We start from the raw sequence: 19,263 nt of genomic DNA on the forward strand, positions 1-19,263 counted from the left end.
ACCAGCCTACAAGTCTTTTCTTTCTTAGAATCAAAACACAGTAGAACTGGAAGATGCCTTGGAAATGAGATAGTCCAGCCTCTTTCTTTTCCATCTTTTTGAAAGGGAATGTAGTGCAGTGCCTAACAGTTGGGCTCTGGCGTCTATACCTTCTGGATTTGAATCCTAGCCCTGTCCCCAGGGACCCAGGGGAGGCTACTTAAGCTCTGTATGCCTCTCTCTACTCATCTGCATGACAATAAAAAATGTATTATGTTGGTGAAAATGTAATTGTGTTTTTTCCATTACTTTTAATGCCAAAAACCACCAATATTTTTGCATTGACCTAATACTTTCAATAGATGACTATAGTGAGGATGAAATGAATTAATACATAGATAATCCTGAGAACGGTGCCTGGAATACTGTAAATTCTCTGTAAACTAACTGCTATTATGGCCATCTCCTTCATCATCACCATCACCACCATCACCACTACCATCATCACCATCATCACCACAACATTAATCACCACCACCACCATCAACATCATCACCACCATCAACATCAGCACCACCATCATCAGCACCACCATCATCATCACCACTGTCACCACGACCACCATCAACATCATCACCACCATCATCAACATTATCACTGTCACTACCACTACCACTATCATCATCATCATCACCACCACCATCAACATCGTCACCATCACCACATTAATCACTATCACCACCACCACCATCAACATCATCACCACCATCATCAACATCACCACCACCATCAGCAACATCATCACTGTCACCACCACCACCATCAACATCATCACCATTGCCACCACCATCACCACAACATTAATCACCATTACCACCACCACCATCAACATCATCACCATCATAATCATCATAATCACTGAGGAAAATGATCAGAGCACATCAAGAGCTCTGCCAAAGTCATCCAGTTGCTAAACATCAGAGGCAGGGCTAGAAAAGAGGACAGTCTCTTCTCTTCACTCCTAGTCCAGTACTCATTTCAGTGGATACCAGCCAGATTCTCACTATGCCTAGTGTGTCAGCTGAGAACACAGGTGGAGCCTTCACTGGCTCCCAGAAATCTGGGTCCTTCGCTGAGTCCATTGTCTTTGCTGGATTGGCCACCCATCTCCCTGCCCTCCTGTTTCATCCAGTTCCCATCAGCAAGTCTGTATTCTCCAGACTCATCATTTTTGAAAGTGACAGTTAATCATGGGGTTTTATTGTGCTAAAACTGATAAAAAATGCACAAATATTGGACTATTCCATTTAGGTAAATTTTGACCAGTGTGTCTAAAAAGGGAGATGAATATTCATTATGTGTTTTATGTGACTACATTGATGGTAATTAAATTAGATGGGTGGCTAGTCATCTACTGTGTAAGTATGAATAGTAGTTATGTAGGGCTATTAAGGGGCATGCACATTTTTACATATATTAATACAGTTTCCAATTGCTTCAAAATGCTGTGGCCAACTTACACTGCAACCATTAATAGACAAATGCTTCACTTGCACAACAGTCTTGCCAGCATTTCATTTTACCATTCTTTTTAAATATAATAAATAATAAGTGATGTTAACCTTAACTTGCCTCTCCTTGGTGACTTGTAAGGCTGGACACTTCATATTTTCTGGACATGTCACTCGCTCATGGACTGAGAGATCATTGATTGCATTTATTAATCCCCCAGGTCAAAGGAAGAGATGTTTCTGAAACTGGGGCCCGACTGGTTCCTGCTGCTTCTCCAGGGCCACCTGCATGCCAGCACCACTGTGCTGGCATTGAAGCTGCTGCTGCACTTTCTGGCAAGCCCCTCCCTCCGCACACGGTTTAGAGATGGCCTATGTGCAGGATCCTGGGTAGAACACAGCACTGAGGGCGTGGACATTGTAATGGGTGAGCATGTGGCTGTCACCAGGAAGTGGGGCACCACCTAGTCCTGGGATGTGTATGAGGACCAAGACAGGCCCCTTCTCATTTGAGACCATCACAGCTCTGTGCAGCAGGATCACCTTGAGCCCTGACTCCAAGGGCTCATCCTCAGATCTCAGTTCAAATGCCACTTCCTCCGGGAGATGAGGGGTCTCCCTGAATTGGGCACCTCTGTTATATGATCTCTGCCCTTATTATTTTTCTCTGTAGTGCTTAACAAAATTCATAAGTATTTGAGTATTTAATTGCTTAATGTCTGTCCCTGTCACTACAATGCAAGCTTCATGAGTGCCTGGAATTCTGCATATTTGGTTGAAACCCTACACGCTTGTTGCCTAATTCAAAGCTGCCCTGTTGCCTCCTACATGGTGGGCAGCAAGTATGTTTTTGAGTGAGTGAATGAGCATGTCAGGAACAGGGAAGGGAATTACTGTTGAACGCTTTCTTGCTTACATCTGTGTGTGAATATATTTTATCATCCAGCATTTCTATGGGATGGGTGGGTGGCCAGGTGTTCCCTTGTGTATCCAGGCCCCACCTTGACCAGCAGCTGTTCTCAGCTGACTTTTGTGCCCTGTTTGCCTAATCAATAGACAACCTGAAGAGCCACCCGCCACTGCCTGAGCAGAGCCCATGCCTGCTTCCTGGGTTCCGTGTCCTGAATGACTTTCTGGCCCACCACGTCCACATTCCAGAGGTCTACCTCATCGTGTCCACCTTCTTCTTGCAGATGCCACTCACAGAGCTGACGGACGGGCCCAAAGTAGGTGTTCAGAGCACCCATGGAGTGACACACTTGGTTTTCTGATTCCACATGACTAAGGCCGGTTGCCAAGACCCTCTGCACTTACCTCCCTCTGCTTCTTCCAGCTCAGATGGGGTGCTGGCCTGCTTCCCTCCCTAGCAGCCCACACCCTTGTACAGCCCTTCAAATGCTTTCCTTCCAGGCCCTTGACTTCCTCGGCCTCTGCTCCCATCCTTCCTCCCAGCAAGCCTCTGATTTGGATCAGTTCTATTTTAAAACCTTCCTTTTGGGCACAGCTAGGGGAATGACATGATGCTGGGGTGGCCCTGCCCCAGCACCCCAGCCCCTGATCCTCAACCACCCACTTAGGTCATCACCTTCTTGCCCCTGTTGCTAGGACAGGAAGACTTTTCAAGGCTGGTCATGGATTCCTTCAGCTTCTTCCTTGGGTGACCTCACCCCATAGTTTCCCTCCCTCCCTCCCTCCCTCCCTTCCTTCCTTCCTTCCTTCCTTTTTTTTTTTGTTTTTTGAGACAGAGTCTCACTGTGTCACCTTGGGAAAGCGCATTGGTGTGATCTCGGTTCACTGCAACCTCTGCCTTCTGGATTCAAGCGATTCTCTTGCCTCAGCTTCCCAAGTAGCTGGGATTACAGGCACCCACCACCTTGCCTGGTAAATTTTTGTGTTTTTAGTAGAGATGTAGTTTTGCCAAGTTGGCCAGGCTGGTCTCGAACTCCTGACCTCAGGTGATCCACCCACCTTGGCCTCCCAAAGAGCTGGGATTACAGGTGTGAGCCACCACACCCGGACCCCTTTCTTCCTTTTGTATTTTCAGTTTTTCCTTTTCTATCAATCCGTTCCTCATAAGCCATAATTATGCTCAGCTGCATCCCACCTAAAACCAGAGGCTGCCCCTTGATAACACTCCTGACCAACTGCTGCCTATTGGTCACTTTCCTGTCCTTCCTTGGCCACATTTCTCCAAAGAAGACTCTGTACTCACTGTATGCACCTTCTCCCTTGCACTAAATTCAGGTGACTTTCACACCTGCAGCATCAGGGTCAGACTTCATAGCTGGCACCAAGCTCCCTCATCTCTGACTGCCTGATGTAGCTTTCCAACCCAGCTGCAATTCACCTGCCCTCAGCTGTGACTCTCCTAAATCATCTCCAGTAAGACCAGCTGCTCTGTGCTCACCCGCACTGCTGCCCTTACTCACTCCTCTTTCCCACCATCATCTGCCTGGGGAGAGTGTCCTCCCTTAGCACTCAGCTTAGATGCTACTTCCTACTTAGACCCCCAGAGAGAGGAGACCATTTCCTCCTTTGTGCCTCAGTGTAGTTTACCCTATATGGGTGGCACCAACACAAATGTGTGCCTGCCTTCTTAGAAACTGAGCCCCTAAAGAGCGGGCCCACCTTTCACTCAACTTCCTGGAACCTGACAAATAGCCAGCTTGGAAATTGTTTCTTGGTCTTAATCGAGTTGAGTTGAACTGAACTGAATTGAAATATGGGAGGGGCGTGGCTTTGCAAAGAGCAGGTTAAAAAATCTACTCCTTTTGAATATCTTTATAGTTGACAAATCTAAATCTTGACATATGCTAATGGCATTGTAGATTACACTTCAAAATAAAGTTTTTAATATGCTTTACTAAGGTCATTGAGACCCTGAGTTTTTATTTCGCTAACATATCTCAGGAAACAGATGTCTGCTAAGTGTTGGAACCTGTGATAGATGTTTTACATATTTTATTTTGCTTGATATTTAAACAATCCCATGGGGTAGATAATGTAATTCTCATTTCACAGAGAAGGAAACTGAACTGCCAAGAAGCTCAATAGCTTGCCTGAGCTCAGCTATTAAAAAGTCAGAGTCAGGCCATCCTGATTCTAAACCCTGGGTTTAGAATCTCTCTAAACCTCTACATGCCGAAGTTTCCCCTGAAACCTTTGAATTCTTTATACAACGTATATAATCTAATTTACAAAAGTTAATTAAAGTTGATTAGCATGCTGACTTATGATGTCAGACCAAAATAACTGAACTAGATGCCAGTCTCTAGGAGGTCTTCAGCACTTTCTTAGAGGTGCTTTTTCCCTTATGCACCATCTAGTGGGGTGAAATTATTCCTATGGATCAACCACCTAGGCTGCTACTGTGCTCTTTTGCTTTTCCCACTGGGGACCCCCCTGGAAACATGTGAACTGGCTGCAAAGCTGGTTCTCTTGGTGAGTAGCAGTAGGTCTGCTTACAGCCCCTGCCTCCTCTTCCAGGACAGCCTTGATGCCATGCTTCAGTGGCTCCTGCAGAGGCACCACCAGGAAGAAGTCCTCCAGGCTGGGCTGTGCACAGAAGGTGCCTTGCTGCTCCTGGAAATGCTGAAAGCCACCATGAGCCAGGTGAGACCCATTCCCCACATGCTGCCCCAAGGAGGTTCTGATGGGAAGACCAGTTTGGAAGGGTCACCTTGACTTTTCTCCTACCATCTTCCCACTAATGCCAGTAATTAGCTAGATCCTGTAGAAGAGGTGAGGTAGGTTCCTAGAGGTGACTCAGGGGCACAACTGGAAACCCAGCCTATAGGTCTCTGAGCTTTATGTGCTCTTGCAGGTGATACCTGTTTATCATTTGTTTAAGCATTGGGGTTCTTCATTGGGAGATTTATTGCCTTCAGTCAAAGGGAACATTTCTTAGCAGGAGGAGGGGCCTTTCCTCTCAATGAGTCCATCTCCTTGCTCATGAGTGACTTGGGGAAGGGACCTGACTTAGTGAAGGCAGATGGCCGCCAGCTGCAGGCAGGGCATGGAGAGGCTTCTGGAGTGAGAAGCTTTTAATTTGAGCCTTCAAGGTCCAGTAGAGGTGGGTGGTGAGCAGAAGAGTTATTTTAGACACGGGGTGGAGGCCATGTGACTTGTGAACAGGAATAATTAATGGTGAGCCAGGTCAGGAAGGGTTTCCAGAAGAGGCGGAAAAATTCTGACCTCATCCTGTAGGCACCAAAGGCAATTGGAGGCTTAATTGTATGGGGAAACTTACTGCTTTTGTAAAATGATACATGATTACCTTTAACATTTAAACAAAAGGGAAAAACAGAAAGTAAACAAAAGGGAAAAACAGAAAGTAAACAACACCCACCTGACATACATCCACCCAAAAATGAGCACTGTGAATTTGGTGGAATCTTTCCAGACGCTTCTCCAAGATTCAACCATATCCTCACAGAGGATGAGACCACATGCAACCCTTTTGCCTTTTTTCCTCAGTATTTGTGGACCTCTTCTCAGGCAAATAAAATTTAAAAAAATGGAGATCATTTGTATTTGTAATAGAAATTTATGTTGTTTTACAGAGTGTTCTTCGTAATGAACTTGCTTAAACAAATTATCTTTCTTTCTATCTTGATGACCTCCTTAGTGTGTATTCTAGGATGTGGTATAGCAGGTCAAAATGTGCCTTCATGCATTTTCTTTTGGATGTGCTTCTCAGAAAGATTGAATTAGTCATTATGCACACACATCCCACCAGTTAATATCTAACTCATCTTGTACAGAAGGCTCAGCCCCATCCTCACAGCCTCAACATCATGGCCAAACTGATGATGGCTTCATAGTTGAGTTATTTTGCATTTATTATTAGTGAGGTTGAAACCATTTTTCATATGTTTATTAGTTATCTTTATTTATTTTCCTCTCTCTCTATTTTGCTGTCAATTGCCTGATTATGTCTTTTGCCAGTTTTTCTGGGTGTGTGGGATTATGCTGAAAAAGTAGAGATCCCACTTTTTGCCCTTTTTGAAACAAGTTTTTTTTTTCTTTTTTGAGACAGGGTGTTGCTCTGTTGCCCAGGCTGGAGTGCAGTGGTGTGATTTCAGCTCACTGTAGCCTCCGCTTCTCAGGCTCAAATGATCCTCCCACTTCAGCCACCCGAGTAGCGGAGACCACAGGCGTGAACCACCATGCCCAGCTAATTTTTGTATTTTTGTAGAGACGGGATTTCATCATGTTGGCCAGGCTCAGAAGTGTTTTTATTGCTATTATTAGATACCCTTTTAGTACACAATTCGATCATCCTATGCTTTTTTTTTCTTGTAGCCAGTTTCCTATGATGAATTACATCAGTAGATTTCTTTTTTTTTTTTTTTTTTTTTTTTTTTTTTTTTTTTTGGGACGGAGTCTCACGTTGTTGCCCAGGCTGGAGTGCAGTGGCGCGATCTCGGCTCACTGCAAGCTCCGCCTCCTGGGTTCACGCCATTCTCCTGCCTCAGCCTCCTGAGTAGCTAGGACTACAGGCGCCCGCCACCGCGCCCGGCTAATTTTTTGTATTTTTAGTAGAGACGGGGTTTCACTGTGGTCTCAATCTCCTGACCTTGTGATCCGCCCGCCTCGGCCTCCCAAAGTGCTGGGATTACAGGCTTGAGCCACCGCGCCCGGCCTACATCAGTAGATTTCTTTGCATTCTTGTGAAGACCTCATTTAGTCACTCTGTCTTTATTCTGTTTGTATTTTCTTTCTTTTTTTTTTGACGGAGTCTCACTGTCGCTCTGACTGGAGTGCAGTGGCACTATCTTGGCTCACTGCAACCTCTGCCTCCTGGGTTCAAACGATTCTCCTGCCTCAGCCTCCTGAGTAGCTGGGATTACAGGCATGCACCACCACCACGCCTGGCTAATTTTTGTATTTTTAGTAGAGACGAGGTTTCACCCTGTTGGTCAGGCTGGTCTTGAACTCCTGACCTCATGATCCACCCACCTCAGCCTCCCAAAGTGCTGGGATTACAGGCGTGAGCCACCATGCCTAGCCTCTGTTTGTATTTTCTTTATGATTTCATGCATCCTTATAAATGATATTAGCCTGCAGTTTACTTTTTGTTATATATTTTCAGGTTTTTACATCAGTATTATGCTAATATTATATAAAAAAGACTTCTTTCTTTGTATTCAGCGAGATGTTAAATCCATGATTTTTGTCTTATTTTAATTGTTCCTATGAAATTGCCTGGACCTAAATTTGTCCCATTATTATTGGCTTGTTTAGGCTTTTAAATGTCTTCTTGACCTAGTTTAGTTAACTGATATTTTAAAATAATTTCCCATTCATTTAATTTGCACAAATGGTCTCCTATAACTCATGTCATTTTCTGTGTGATTGTTTCTCCCTTCGTATTCTCAGTTTGTGTCCTGCTCTCTCCTTCTCGGCCTCTCTTGTGACTTAGGAGTTGAAGGCTTGTGGACTTAAATAAATAACCAGCTCTTGGGTACATTTATCAGTCTCCTGATTTTATTTCTGTCAATTTCTAAGATTTTGATTTTGGCATCTTCATTTTTTGTTATGTTCGGGAATTTCTGTGATTGCAATTTTAAAGATCTATTTGATTCACATTTGTTAATGTCCATGTGGTGGAGATTTTTGGGTTGTAAAATTTTGTTCTCTATTTCTAATTATGTTTTTGCCCTGCTGAGATCATGTGATCTGTATATTTTTCATCTTTGAGAAATTTATTCATGGTTTTATTGTAGGCCTAATGAGCAATTAATTTAGGAGTGTCTGAAAAGATGTATATTTTCTGTATGGAGCATAAGGAATCTGTTACCTATTTAATCAAGTAATGTTATTCAAAATAAAGTAAACAAAAGGAATCACATGCAAGCATTTAAAACAAAGAAAATATGTAATATGCTGAGAGAAGTAAAGATATAAGACCAAATATGTACATCTTAACAGCAAACATAAAAAGGTTAAATTTCTATATTAAAGATGTGAATTTTAGACTTGGTGAAAAACAAGACTCAGCCTTCTAGGATATAACATGTATGTATATACAGCAATAACAAAGTTACTTAGTGAATTTGGTACAATCAAGATCTGTGTCAGGAAAGCATCATCTACCCATTACAGTAGACAAGTATCAAAAATAAAACGCAGGAACTTAAAAGATAAGAGAAAAAGGCTAGAGGTAAACATAGAACCTACTTCAGAGGGTTGTTGCGGGGGTGAGAAGAGGCATATGTATGAAGCCCTTACAACATCTGCACATTTTAAACCCTTCCACAATTAACGTTAGTGTCTGGTGCTGATCTGAAGTCTTAATGTGTCTTGTTGAAAGTCTCAGGAAGGAGTCTTCTCCCTAGACCTCAGCTCCTCTGGTTAGGGAGGCAGCCCCCATCATGCTGCCCTGCACCACCTCTCACCAAGTGTGCCTCAGCCCCTGGCAGGTTCTGAGGATGGCGCCTGGGCACAGACGTTCCCAACCAGCGTGCTGCAGTTCCTCAGCCTCGTGCACCGCACCTACCCCCAGGACCCGGCGTGGCGAGCCCCGGAGTTCCTCCAGACCTTGGCCATAGCCACCTTCCCCCTGGGAGCCCAAAAGGTAGGACATGTTGCTGCCCTACCCAGAGAGAGCAGGTGTAAGCATCATTATCCTTCAAGGGCAAAGGGCAAAATCCCTCCCCACCCCCCTAAAATTAAAATACATTTTAAGGCAACTTGAGGGGAACATTGAATAAGCAGCTTGGGTAATCTTCCTTTTTTGGGTGAGATACACCTCGAGGTCATTTTCAGCTCTGAGATTCAATACTTTTTTTGAGCTGTTAAGAATCTCAGTAACGAGAAGTCTAATGGCAGATAAAGTCCATTCTCTGTGCCATACACAGGCACTGACAAGGGGAGACAGTGAATCTCATTCCAGGAAGCCTGCTACTGTGCACCATATGGGGGAGGGCAGTCCTGGGAGGGCATCCTGCAAGAACTTTTGCTCTCGGGACCCTCGTCCCACTTGCAGTCCCCTGGGCCATGACTTGTGTGCCCTTCTAGGCAGTGGGTTTGCAGAGGCCCAACTTAGAGCCAGGCAAGTCAAGGGGAGGGCAGAGCCTGATTTAAGGATGAAGTCTTGAGTCTTATGCTCTGGTGGTTAGAGAAGGAGCTATGGGAAGACATGTGAGTTTGGGGGCTCCAGCTAGGCCCAGCAGGTCAAGGGTTGGCTGAGTCAGGGCCATGTGGGACACAGGTAAGCTAAGAGCTCCTGGGAGCTGAGAGGCGAGAAGCAGGTGAGGACTAAAGAAGAAGGTCAGGTATGGAAGAAGGAAGGGCAGAAATTCACACAACCACCTCCACTCTGGTGGATTAGGAAGTGAAGACCCAGTGAGGGCAAGCAAGCTAACTGTGTCTTCCTGCAAGTTGCCAACTGTAGCTAAAGGAGCATATTTGAAAGGTGAACAATGCTACATAGGGGGGTTTATAATCCATGTCAAGTGCAATGCCGGGCCTGGAGTGGTTGCTCCATAAACATTTGCTAAATGCCCAAATGAATGAGCAACATGCTCTCTTAGCTAACCTTTTCCAGAAGCATACCCATGGCGACAGCCTCCATCTCCTGAAACCGGTGCTTTAGAGAACCTGAACTGCCACCTGATGAAGGTGGTGTCTGAGAGGGAAAGCTGAGATTCAGAGAGGCAAAGCAGTGCTCACCAGTTTCCTCCAGGCTTACTGAGGGTCACAAAACCCATCTCCCAGATTGACTGGAAGAGTGAAATGTACTGAATATCATGCGATTAACAAGTGACAGAGCCAGGGTTTAAATCTCACTCTTACCCTAAAGCCTTGTCCTTTTCATTACAGTCAGTTTAAAATAAAATTAAATGGCCAAATAAACTTTAAAAGTAATTGGTTTTAATAAAAAGACTAAATATAAAGACCAGAAGTTTCATAAAAAGATAACATAATTTTGAAATAGTTTTATGAGTGTATATCAAGTAACTTACTAAAAAGTAAGATAAAAAACAAAGCAAACAATAGTGAAGGAATGCAGCGCTGGTTGTAGGAGAGAGGGGGATAGGACCCGCAGCCAGAGGTGCAGGCAGCCTGGCCAGGGAGGGAGCAAGGGCGAGCCTACAGGCTGCCCCTTGACACTTCCCTGGGCGGGTTTTCTGCAGGGGTCCAGAGGCCTAACATTCTCTATGCAGATACCCAGCTCAGCCCCCATGCCCAAGGGTCAGGCTCACCATCTGCTGAGTTGGGGTTCCAGCCGAGTGCCCCCGCCAGCAGCCCAGGTGCATACTCTGACCCAGGGCTCCTGCTCCCCATGGTCAGCAGTTCCTGCCCAGGGGAGGGTCTGGCCCAGAGTCACATCCCCAGCTGACCGCAGGCGAGGTCAGGCTTTTGCCTTGAGGCTTCTGGCTCTAATTCCAAGGTGCACCTCCCAGCCATCTTTGCCTTTTGCAGCTCCAAGTCAGCTGTGCCAAGGCTTTTGTTGTATAGAAAACATACCAGACCCTCTTCATGCAGAAGGCTGGTGGCCAAAGGCTTGGATTTGCTGTGAATTTATATGGCATCTTTCCAATCAAGGCCACACGGAGCTAATTAATGCAGTCACTACCTCCCTAGGTGCCATTAAATTCATTTTATGGCTTAATTAAGAATGGCCGCATTAATTTTATGAATGAGCAAAGGGAGGTGCTAACAGATGAATGCGCAGGAGAAGTTCATGGGCTGGGAGTCAGGAGTCCCTGGCCGCGTGTCCTTGGGTGTGTCATTCGGCCTCCAGCATCTTTGTGTCCTCCTGGACGTATCTGGGGTAATGACCCCTGTCTTACTGATCTCCCAACATTTTATAAATATAAAACAAAGGAGTGGATGCCAAAGCACTTCAGGAATTAGAGGAAAGAACTCTTTGTAGTCCCACTTCTCCACCGTTCTTGCCTGGGGAGCCTGTCTGTGGGCATCAGCAGACTGGGCAGGAAGTAGAGGTGAGCTCCCCATCACAAGATGGGCACTGACTCTCTCTGATTGTCTACCAGGGGCTGGGCATTGCCACGTTCGTTATTCTCTCATGCCATTCTCCCAGATCCGGTGTCAGATGGTTTTTATTGTCTCTATTTAACCGATGGGGAGCTGTGGCTTGGAGATGTGAAGCAGCTTGCTCCTGGCACATTCCGGAGTTCATCATGAACACTGCAGGCCTCTCTGACTCTATGGTTTAGCTTGTTTGCACAACACTTGGCATCTCATGTTCTCAAACTGCAGCAGGCCACCTTATGAGCAGCTGGACCCTGGGCAAATCGCTTTCCTGTGCAGAGCCTCAATTTCCATACATGTCACTGGGCATGACAATAATCCTGCCATGCACATGGCACAGGTTGGTGGGAAAGAGCTTGAGGCAGGGCAGGCCACTCATGTTGGGGTTCTCTTGTCTTTGAGGAGGCTGGAACTGAGTCCACCCGGAACACCAGCAGTCCTGAGGCTGCAGCTGAAGGCGACAGCACAGTGGAGGGTCTCCAGGCTCCCACCGAGACACATCCCGCCCGGAGGCAGCTAAGGGAGTTCTCGCAGCTCCTCTTGAGGGAGCTTCTGCTTGGAGCCCCCAGCCCCAAGCAGTGGCTGCCCCTGGAGGTGCTCTTGGAGGTGGGTTGGAAAAGGTGACGTTGGGCTCTGTGCTGTGGAGGCTGCTGGGATACAGGCACTGCAAGGGCAGGATGCACCCAGGGAGACAGAGGGCCTGGGGGCCACAGCGAGTGAAGGGGAATCTGTGAACCATGGGCCCCAAAAGAGCAACAGGTGATAGAGGAGTGAGCGCAGGGTCCCTAGAAGCAGAGCCAGAGGTGGAAGTTTTGTGTAAGTGAGTTATTGGCCAGTGGGTTGGAGGGGGTGTTCTCAGGAGAAGCGGGGAGAGAGACAGAGGGGCAGGAGGTGAAGCTAGCCCAGAGGTGGTCCCAGCTGGAGCCTGGCCCAACGGGGGTTCTGGGTTGCTCTCTGCCTCTCAGGGCTGGCCCGACCTGCAGCACCTGACAGGTAGCCGTGGGCTATGGGCTCCCCCGACTTGCCTCCTTACCCTCGGAAATGGGCGTTGCTTCCTGGACGAGGCAGCCTGGTCACAGAGGGTGGTCCCCCAGAGAAGGGGCAATTGTAAGCAGCCCACACTGGTGGCAGATGTGGCCTAAATGCCCCAGCCAGGATAGGGAGGTGGTGGGCACCGGGTGGACACGATGGCCCTGTGGTTGTTGTCTCAGTCCCGGGCTGTGCTTCCAGGCTTCTCCAGACCACGCCACCAGCCAACAGAAGCGAGACTTCCAGTCCAAGATCCTGCTTTCTGCTATGGAAATATTCCACATGACAAGTAGAGGTGACGCAGCGATGCTCAGAGGTGAGTGGGGCAACTAGTCCTCCCCATTCATGACATGAGGCTGCTGACAGCGGAGGGGAAACCAGCATGCTGGCCGGGAGCTGACCCTAGCTGTGGGATGCTGCCTCCCCCTGGCATCAGTCCCTCCAGGCATCATCAACAATAACTCCCTGGCTCCTGCCTTGGGGCCCAGTGGAGGGGTACTTGCTACTTTCCATGACACCCTTGTCCATGCCACTTACAGACAGAAAGCCCTCTTGTCCCCTGAGCAAAAATTGGCTCTCCTATAGCCTCAGTAGAAATGCAGCCTCTTCCCATAATGGAAGCCAAGATACCGGAGTTTAACCTTCCGTGCTCAGCATCCTGCCTGGGTACAGGATAGGAGCACAGTTGATGTTTCTTAAACAATGAACCTGGATGAAGACGCTGCCATGCCCCTTCAGAGCTTAAAATTGAAGTTTCATTCAAAAAACTTGGTTCCAGGACAGCTGTACCTTTTCGACAAGCCTAAACAAAAGCCTTTTCTGTGGTTCCCAAGCCACAGGAATCCCTAGGAACATGAGTTCTCCCCTGGACTTCTCCTTGCCTCCTACTCAGAAGCCCTGACTTCATGATCTTTCTCATGGAGAGACTGGAATGCAGGAGAGTAGCAGGGTGGTGAATTGTGGTTTTGGCAACCCCAGTTCTGGACTTGGCTCTGCCACTGGACAGTTATGCGACTCTAGTCAGGTGTCTGGACCCGTGAGTGAGGACGACAGTCGTGGTGAACTCACAGGGTTGTGCTAGGGGTTAGCTAAGATCATCACACACATGGCTGAGCACAGTGCCTGCTGTGCTGGTGAGCATAAACGGATATTGACAGTATGGCTTTATCCTCTGCCCAGTGTAGCAGCAGGGCCCCTGGTCATCATGATGCCTGCTCATTTGTCTCAGGCAGCACATTCTTCCCCGTCCTCCAAAAAGCCACAGGAAGAAATGCTTCCCCTTGCTTGCTTTCTCACCACTTGGTTTATGTCACTGACCAGATTACTCAAGATCTGTTCACTTTGATTAAATGTGTGTGTATTGGGCACCTCCTCAGTACAAGACTCCATCTTTGGAGCCATGGGGTAAACGGAGGTAAATAAGATGCAGTTGGTCACCACAAGGGGCTTGGAGACTGTCATGGAGAGAAGTCCATTTAGACTCTCACCTCCACCTGTCCCCTCACTCCACAGACAGCAAAGAGCCTCAGCCAAGTGCAGAAGCTGCTGCTGCCCCTTCACTTGCCAACATCTCCTGCTTCACCCAGAAGCTGGTGGAGAAGCTGTACAGTGGGATGTTCTCAGCAGACCCCAGGCATATCCTCCTCTTCATCCTGGAGCACATCATGGTGGTAAGAGCTATTCACTGACCAGGTGTCCATGTGGATCTGAATGATGTGCTCCTGGCTGTTGTCCAGTTGGTCCCACTGGATCTGCCCTCCCTCCCTGGAGTAGAATCTGAGCCAGGTGGGAGGAAGTGGGAGGCCCTTTAGGCCCAGGTAGTACCTGGAGACTACTGCAAGTCCTGCAGGGTTCTTACCTCAGGCCACCTGAGCCCAGTCCCAGGGACTGGAAGCCTCAGCTCCCTGCACTTGCACCTGAGCTCTGTAAACTCCTAAAACCTGCTTCCTTCCCTTTGCGTTTGTATTGGGATTGTTGGTTCAACCTTAATTGTTGTTATTCCTCCTCAACTAAGAAAGGGCCACAAAGGCCTTTGTCTCCGCAAGACCTATTTTATTTTCTTCCTTAGTACTAACTCTGTCTGTTGTATTTGTGCCTTCCTGCAGTGGAGACAGGCATCTATTTTAACCTTGTCTTTTTATTCTTGCCTGTGCCCCCCCCCTTTTTTTTCCAGATAAACAGGTATAACCACATACCTACCTGTACAAATGCATGCCTGTAGGGCCACTATTGAATGTAGGTGTGTGTATGTGCACGCATATACACACAGAGAGAATTGTACAATCTCAAAATTCTAGCATCAAAAGAGACCATTTTTTTTAGATCTCAGCCCCATTACAAGCTGGAGACTTCCTGACAAGCCTCCATACAACCTTTGCTCAAACCCTCCCTGTGATGGGGAACCCACTAAAGTTCAGGTTGTCCCACCCAGGGGGACGTCTGTGATTCTTAGAAAGAGCTTTCTCTTATCAAGTTGGGATCTACCTCCAGCAGCTCCTGCCAGCAGTCCTGGGTATGCTCTCTGCAGCAGAACTAGGAGGACTACTCTCCTTCCTCTTCACATCTCATAGAGAGTGAAATTGGCTCCCAGCACCCGTCTGACTGCAGAGTCACCCACAGACCCCAGGACAGGGCCTCTGTACAGTTTCTAGAGTCATCTTCACTTGTCTGATGAGCAGGTCCAGGTAAACCTGGAAAGACTTGAATTCAAAGGCTTCTTAAGGAACAACTCCAAGAGAGGAGAAATAGCCCTGCCCTTGTCAGCTCTGTGAGGGTTAAAATCAGATTCCTGGCAAGTTGTGTTGTAAATGGAAAGAAGTTGCTGAGCTCCCTATGGCTAAAGCATGGACTCCCAGCTAGTGTTCCAAACATAGGTGCCAGTGGGGGCCATGGTGCCTTCAGGGGGACCGGGCCCGAGGGCTCAGCTCCCCACATATCCACCGGCCTCCTCTCCTGCTGGCTGTCTGTGATGTCTGCCCCTCTTAACCTCAGTTCGAGACCCATCTGAGGAGCAGGAGAGGACCATGATAAAGAAATGAATCCCAAACCCCAACAGGTTTACACAGACCTTCACTTCATGAGTAGAAACATTGCGTTACCCGTGAAATTCTAAGGGAGTAGCCTATAACAAATTCATTTTCTATCAGACTGAAAAACTTTGTGCATACTCTTTGTATTATAGATTCTTTTCATGGAAGCCAGACAAATGTTTGGAGATGTATGGACTAGTCCATGCTAAGGCTACAAATCAGGGTCTTCTGCTTCTCCCTCTAAGTTTCTTTTGAACTAAAATCTTCTGGACTCCATCTCCAGTAGATGATATGATGGTTAAGAGCATGGCTCAAGTGTCCAGTGTATGTTTGACCCTTGCTAAACCACCCAGCCTCTCTGACCCTTAGCTTCTTATCCCTACAGTGGGGTAACTTAGCATCTATGGTGTTTTTATGACAAACAGGCAGTATGTGCAAATCTATGCAAAATGCTTAGCATAATACCTGGAATACTGTAAGAATTCTATGATAACTATTAATAATGACACATGACTATTTTTTAAATTAGATACTACTAATAGCATGTTCTCATACATTGAATGTCAATCTTGTTACCAGTGTTTCAGAAATCTTGGGTCACCAAATCTATTTTCTGTAATATGACTACAACAAACTTTCAACCTTTTTTAACACAATTTTTCACCCAAATTCTGCATAGCCTTGATTGATCATTTCCTTAAATAAACACCTGAAAGTAGAAGAAACTAGTCCTATTTGAATTTCAGGTCATGTCAATTTTTTTTTTTAAGAGACAAGGTCCTGCCCTGTCATCCAGGTCGGAGTGCAGTGGCAGGATCCTAGTTCTCCTCAGCCTCGAAATCCTGGGCTCAAGCAATCCTCCCATCTCAGCCTCCTGAGTAGCTAGGACTATAGACATGTACTACCTTGCCTGGATAAATTTTTTTTTTAACTTTTTGGAAAGATAGGGTCTTACTATGTTGCTGCCCAGGCTGGTCTTGAACACCTGTCCTCAAGAGATCTTCTTATCTTGGCCTCCTAAAGTACTAGCAGTACAGATGTGAGCCACCATACCCAGCCATGTCACTTTTATTTTTATTTCAAGTTCCAGGGTATATTGCAGAATGTGCAGGTTTGTTACATAGGTAAATGTGTGCTGTGGTGGTTTGCTGCACCTATCAACCCATCACCTAGGTATTAAGCCCAGCATGAATTAGCTATTTTTCCTAATGCTCTCCCTCCCCCACCCCACCCACTGACAGGCCCCAGTGTGTGTTGTTCCTCTCCCTGTGTCCATGTGTTCTCATTGTTCAGCTCACACTTACAAGTAAGAACGTGTGTTATTTAGTTTTTTGTTCTTGCGTTAGTTTGCTGAGGATAATGGCTTCCATCTCCATCCATGTCCCTTCTAAGGACATGAGCTCATTCGTTTTTATGGCTCATAGTATCCCATGGTATATATGTACCATATTTTCTTTATCCAGTCTATTATTGATGGACATTTGGGTTGATTCCATGTCTTTGCTATTGTGAATAGTGCTGCAAGGAACATACGTGTGCATGTATCTTTGTAGCATAATAATTTATATTCCTTTGGATATATACCAGTAATGGGATTGCTGGGTCAAATGGTGTTTCTAGTTCTAGATCTTTAAGGAGTCACCACACTGCCTTCCATGATGGTTGAACAAATTTACGTTCCCAACAGCGTAAAAGTGTTCCTATTGCTCTGCAACTTCACCCCATCTGTTGTTTCTTGACTTTTTAATAATTGCCATTCTGACTGGCATGAGATAGTATCTCATTGTGGTTTTGATTTGCATTTCTCTAATGATGAGTGATGTTGCATTTTTTTTTCATATATTTTTTGGCCACAAGAATGTCTTCTTTGGAGAAGTGTCTGTTCATGTCCTTTGCCCATTTATTAACGGGGTTGTTCGTTTTTTTCTTATAAAATTGTTAATTTCGTTGTAGATTCTGTATATTAGACCTTTGACATATGGATAGATTGCAAAAATTTTCTCCCACTCTATAGATTGCCTGTTTGCTCTGATGATAGTTTATTTTATTGTGCAGAAGCTCTTTAGTTTAACTAGATCTCATCGTGAATTTTTGTTTTTGTTGCAACTGCTTTTGACTTCGTCATGAAATCTTTGCCCGTGCCTATGTCCTGAATGGTGTTGCCTAGATTTTCTTCTAGAAGTTTTATAGTTTTGGGTTTTACATTTAAGTCTTTAATCCATCTTGAGTTAATTTTCATGTAAGGTATAAGGAAGGGGTCCAGTTTCAATTTTCTGCATATGTCTAGCCAGTTCTCCCAGCACCATTTATTAAATAGGGAATTCTTTCCCCATTGCTTGTTTTTGTCAGGTTTGTCAAAGATCAGATGGTTGTAGACATGTGGTCTTGTTTCTGAGTTCTCTATTCTGTTCTATTGGTTTATGTGTCTGTTTTTGTACCAGTTCTGTACAAAAACAGTACAACTGTTTGGTTACTGCAGCCTTGTAGTATACTTTGAAGTCAGGTAGCTTGAGGCCTCCAGCTTTCTTCTTTTTGCTTTGGATTGTCTTGGCTATATGAGCTCTTTTTTGGCTCCATATGAATTTTAAAATCGTTTCTTCTAATTCTGTGAAGCATATCAATGGTAGCTGAATGGGAATAGCATTGAATCTATAAATTACTTTGGGCAATAAGCCATGTCACTTTTTGATTATATTATTTTTGTGGTAAACTGGATCTGTAACTAAAATTGCAAAGCACTCACAAGTATGTGTATGTGTGTTTTTTTTTTAATGACACAGGTCATTGAGACTGCCTCTTCTCAAAGGGACACTGTCCTCAGCACTTTATACAGCAGTTTAAATAAAGTCATTCTTTATTGCCTATCCAAGCCCCAGCAGTCCCTCTCTGAATGCCTCAGCCTTCTCAGCATCCTGGGCTTTCTGCAGGAGCACTGGGATGTTGTCTTTGCCACCTACAATTCCAACGTCAGCTTCCTCCTGTGTCTCATGCATTGCCTTTTGCTACTCAATGAGAGAAGGTAAGAGCTGCCCACTTGTTTCCTTGCCTGCTGGTGGTCCATGCAGAAAGGAGAGATTTAGAGGGAAGCTTGATTGAGGACTGAGGTCTGTATAAATGATATCATCCTTTTGTTTATCTGGTCTTCCATATTTTGTGAAATGTTTGATAACATGGTAAGTAATCCCCAAACTTGTCCATGTGACAGCAGCTAGAATCATCATGAAATAATAATTTACCCTATTTCTACAATTCTAAGATTGTAAGGTACCTCATTGATTTAATTTTTGAGGCAGAAAATGCCAACATTAGATGTACACATTGATTTTATGATGTAGCCAGATTCTAGAAACATTATCATTTGATAATTACAATCTTAGAATGCAAAAATATAATGTATTGTGCAATGCAGGAATAATTTTGCTTTCAGGAAAAAAATTACATATGCATGCAATATATGACACAAAATGACATCCATAAAAATGCTAGTTAAAAAGCTATTAAATTAAACTTATTTAAGTCCTTTTCTTGAAGCCCAAGTTTGGAAATACATCAGATTTCCAAAACTGAATGTAGTTCATGCACACTGACACAGAGAGAGAGACGGAAAGTGAACATACTTCCCATCTCTCTCTCTCTCTGTGTCAGCGTGCATGAACCACATTCTCCAGCATCTCAGCATCCTGCTGCCTGTGAATATGATGTCTTGTGAATAT

General features: G+C 45.5%; 1 protein-coding gene across 8 annotated transcripts in view; it reads left to right on the plus strand.

The window, feature by feature from the left end:
- The window catches only part of WDFY4 (WDFY family member 4), a 295,895-nt gene that overhangs the window by 123,069 nt on the left and 153,563 nt on the right, over positions 1 to 19,263 (plus strand). For 5 of the 8 annotated variants that reach the window (XM_005565163.5, XM_015456044.4, XM_015456039.4 and 2 more), the window contains 8 exons: positions 1,712 to 1,917; positions 2,547 to 2,716; positions 4,977 to 5,102; positions 8,905 to 9,069; positions 11,895 to 12,098; positions 12,723 to 12,837; positions 14,034 to 14,191; positions 18,331 to 18,569. In XM_005565163.5, the coding sequence (XP_005565220.3) occupies positions 1,712 to 1,917; positions 2,547 to 2,716; positions 4,977 to 5,102; positions 8,905 to 9,069; positions 11,895 to 12,098; positions 12,723 to 12,837; positions 14,034 to 14,191; positions 18,331 to 18,569 (1,383 nt within the window). The remainder of the gene's footprint in view (positions 1 to 1,711; positions 1,918 to 2,546; positions 2,717 to 4,976; positions 5,103 to 8,904; positions 9,070 to 11,894; positions 12,099 to 12,722; positions 12,838 to 14,033; positions 14,192 to 18,330; positions 18,570 to 19,263) is intronic. The other 3 variants (XM_074001615.1, XM_074001614.1, XM_074001612.1) reach the window with 2 other exon arrangements.

Source organism: Macaca fascicularis, chromosome 9 (genome assembly GCF_037993035.2).
Source record: "Macaca fascicularis isolate 582-1 chromosome 9, T2T-MFA8v1.1".
NCBI lineage: Eukaryota > Metazoa > Chordata > Mammalia > Primates > Cercopithecidae > Macaca > Macaca fascicularis.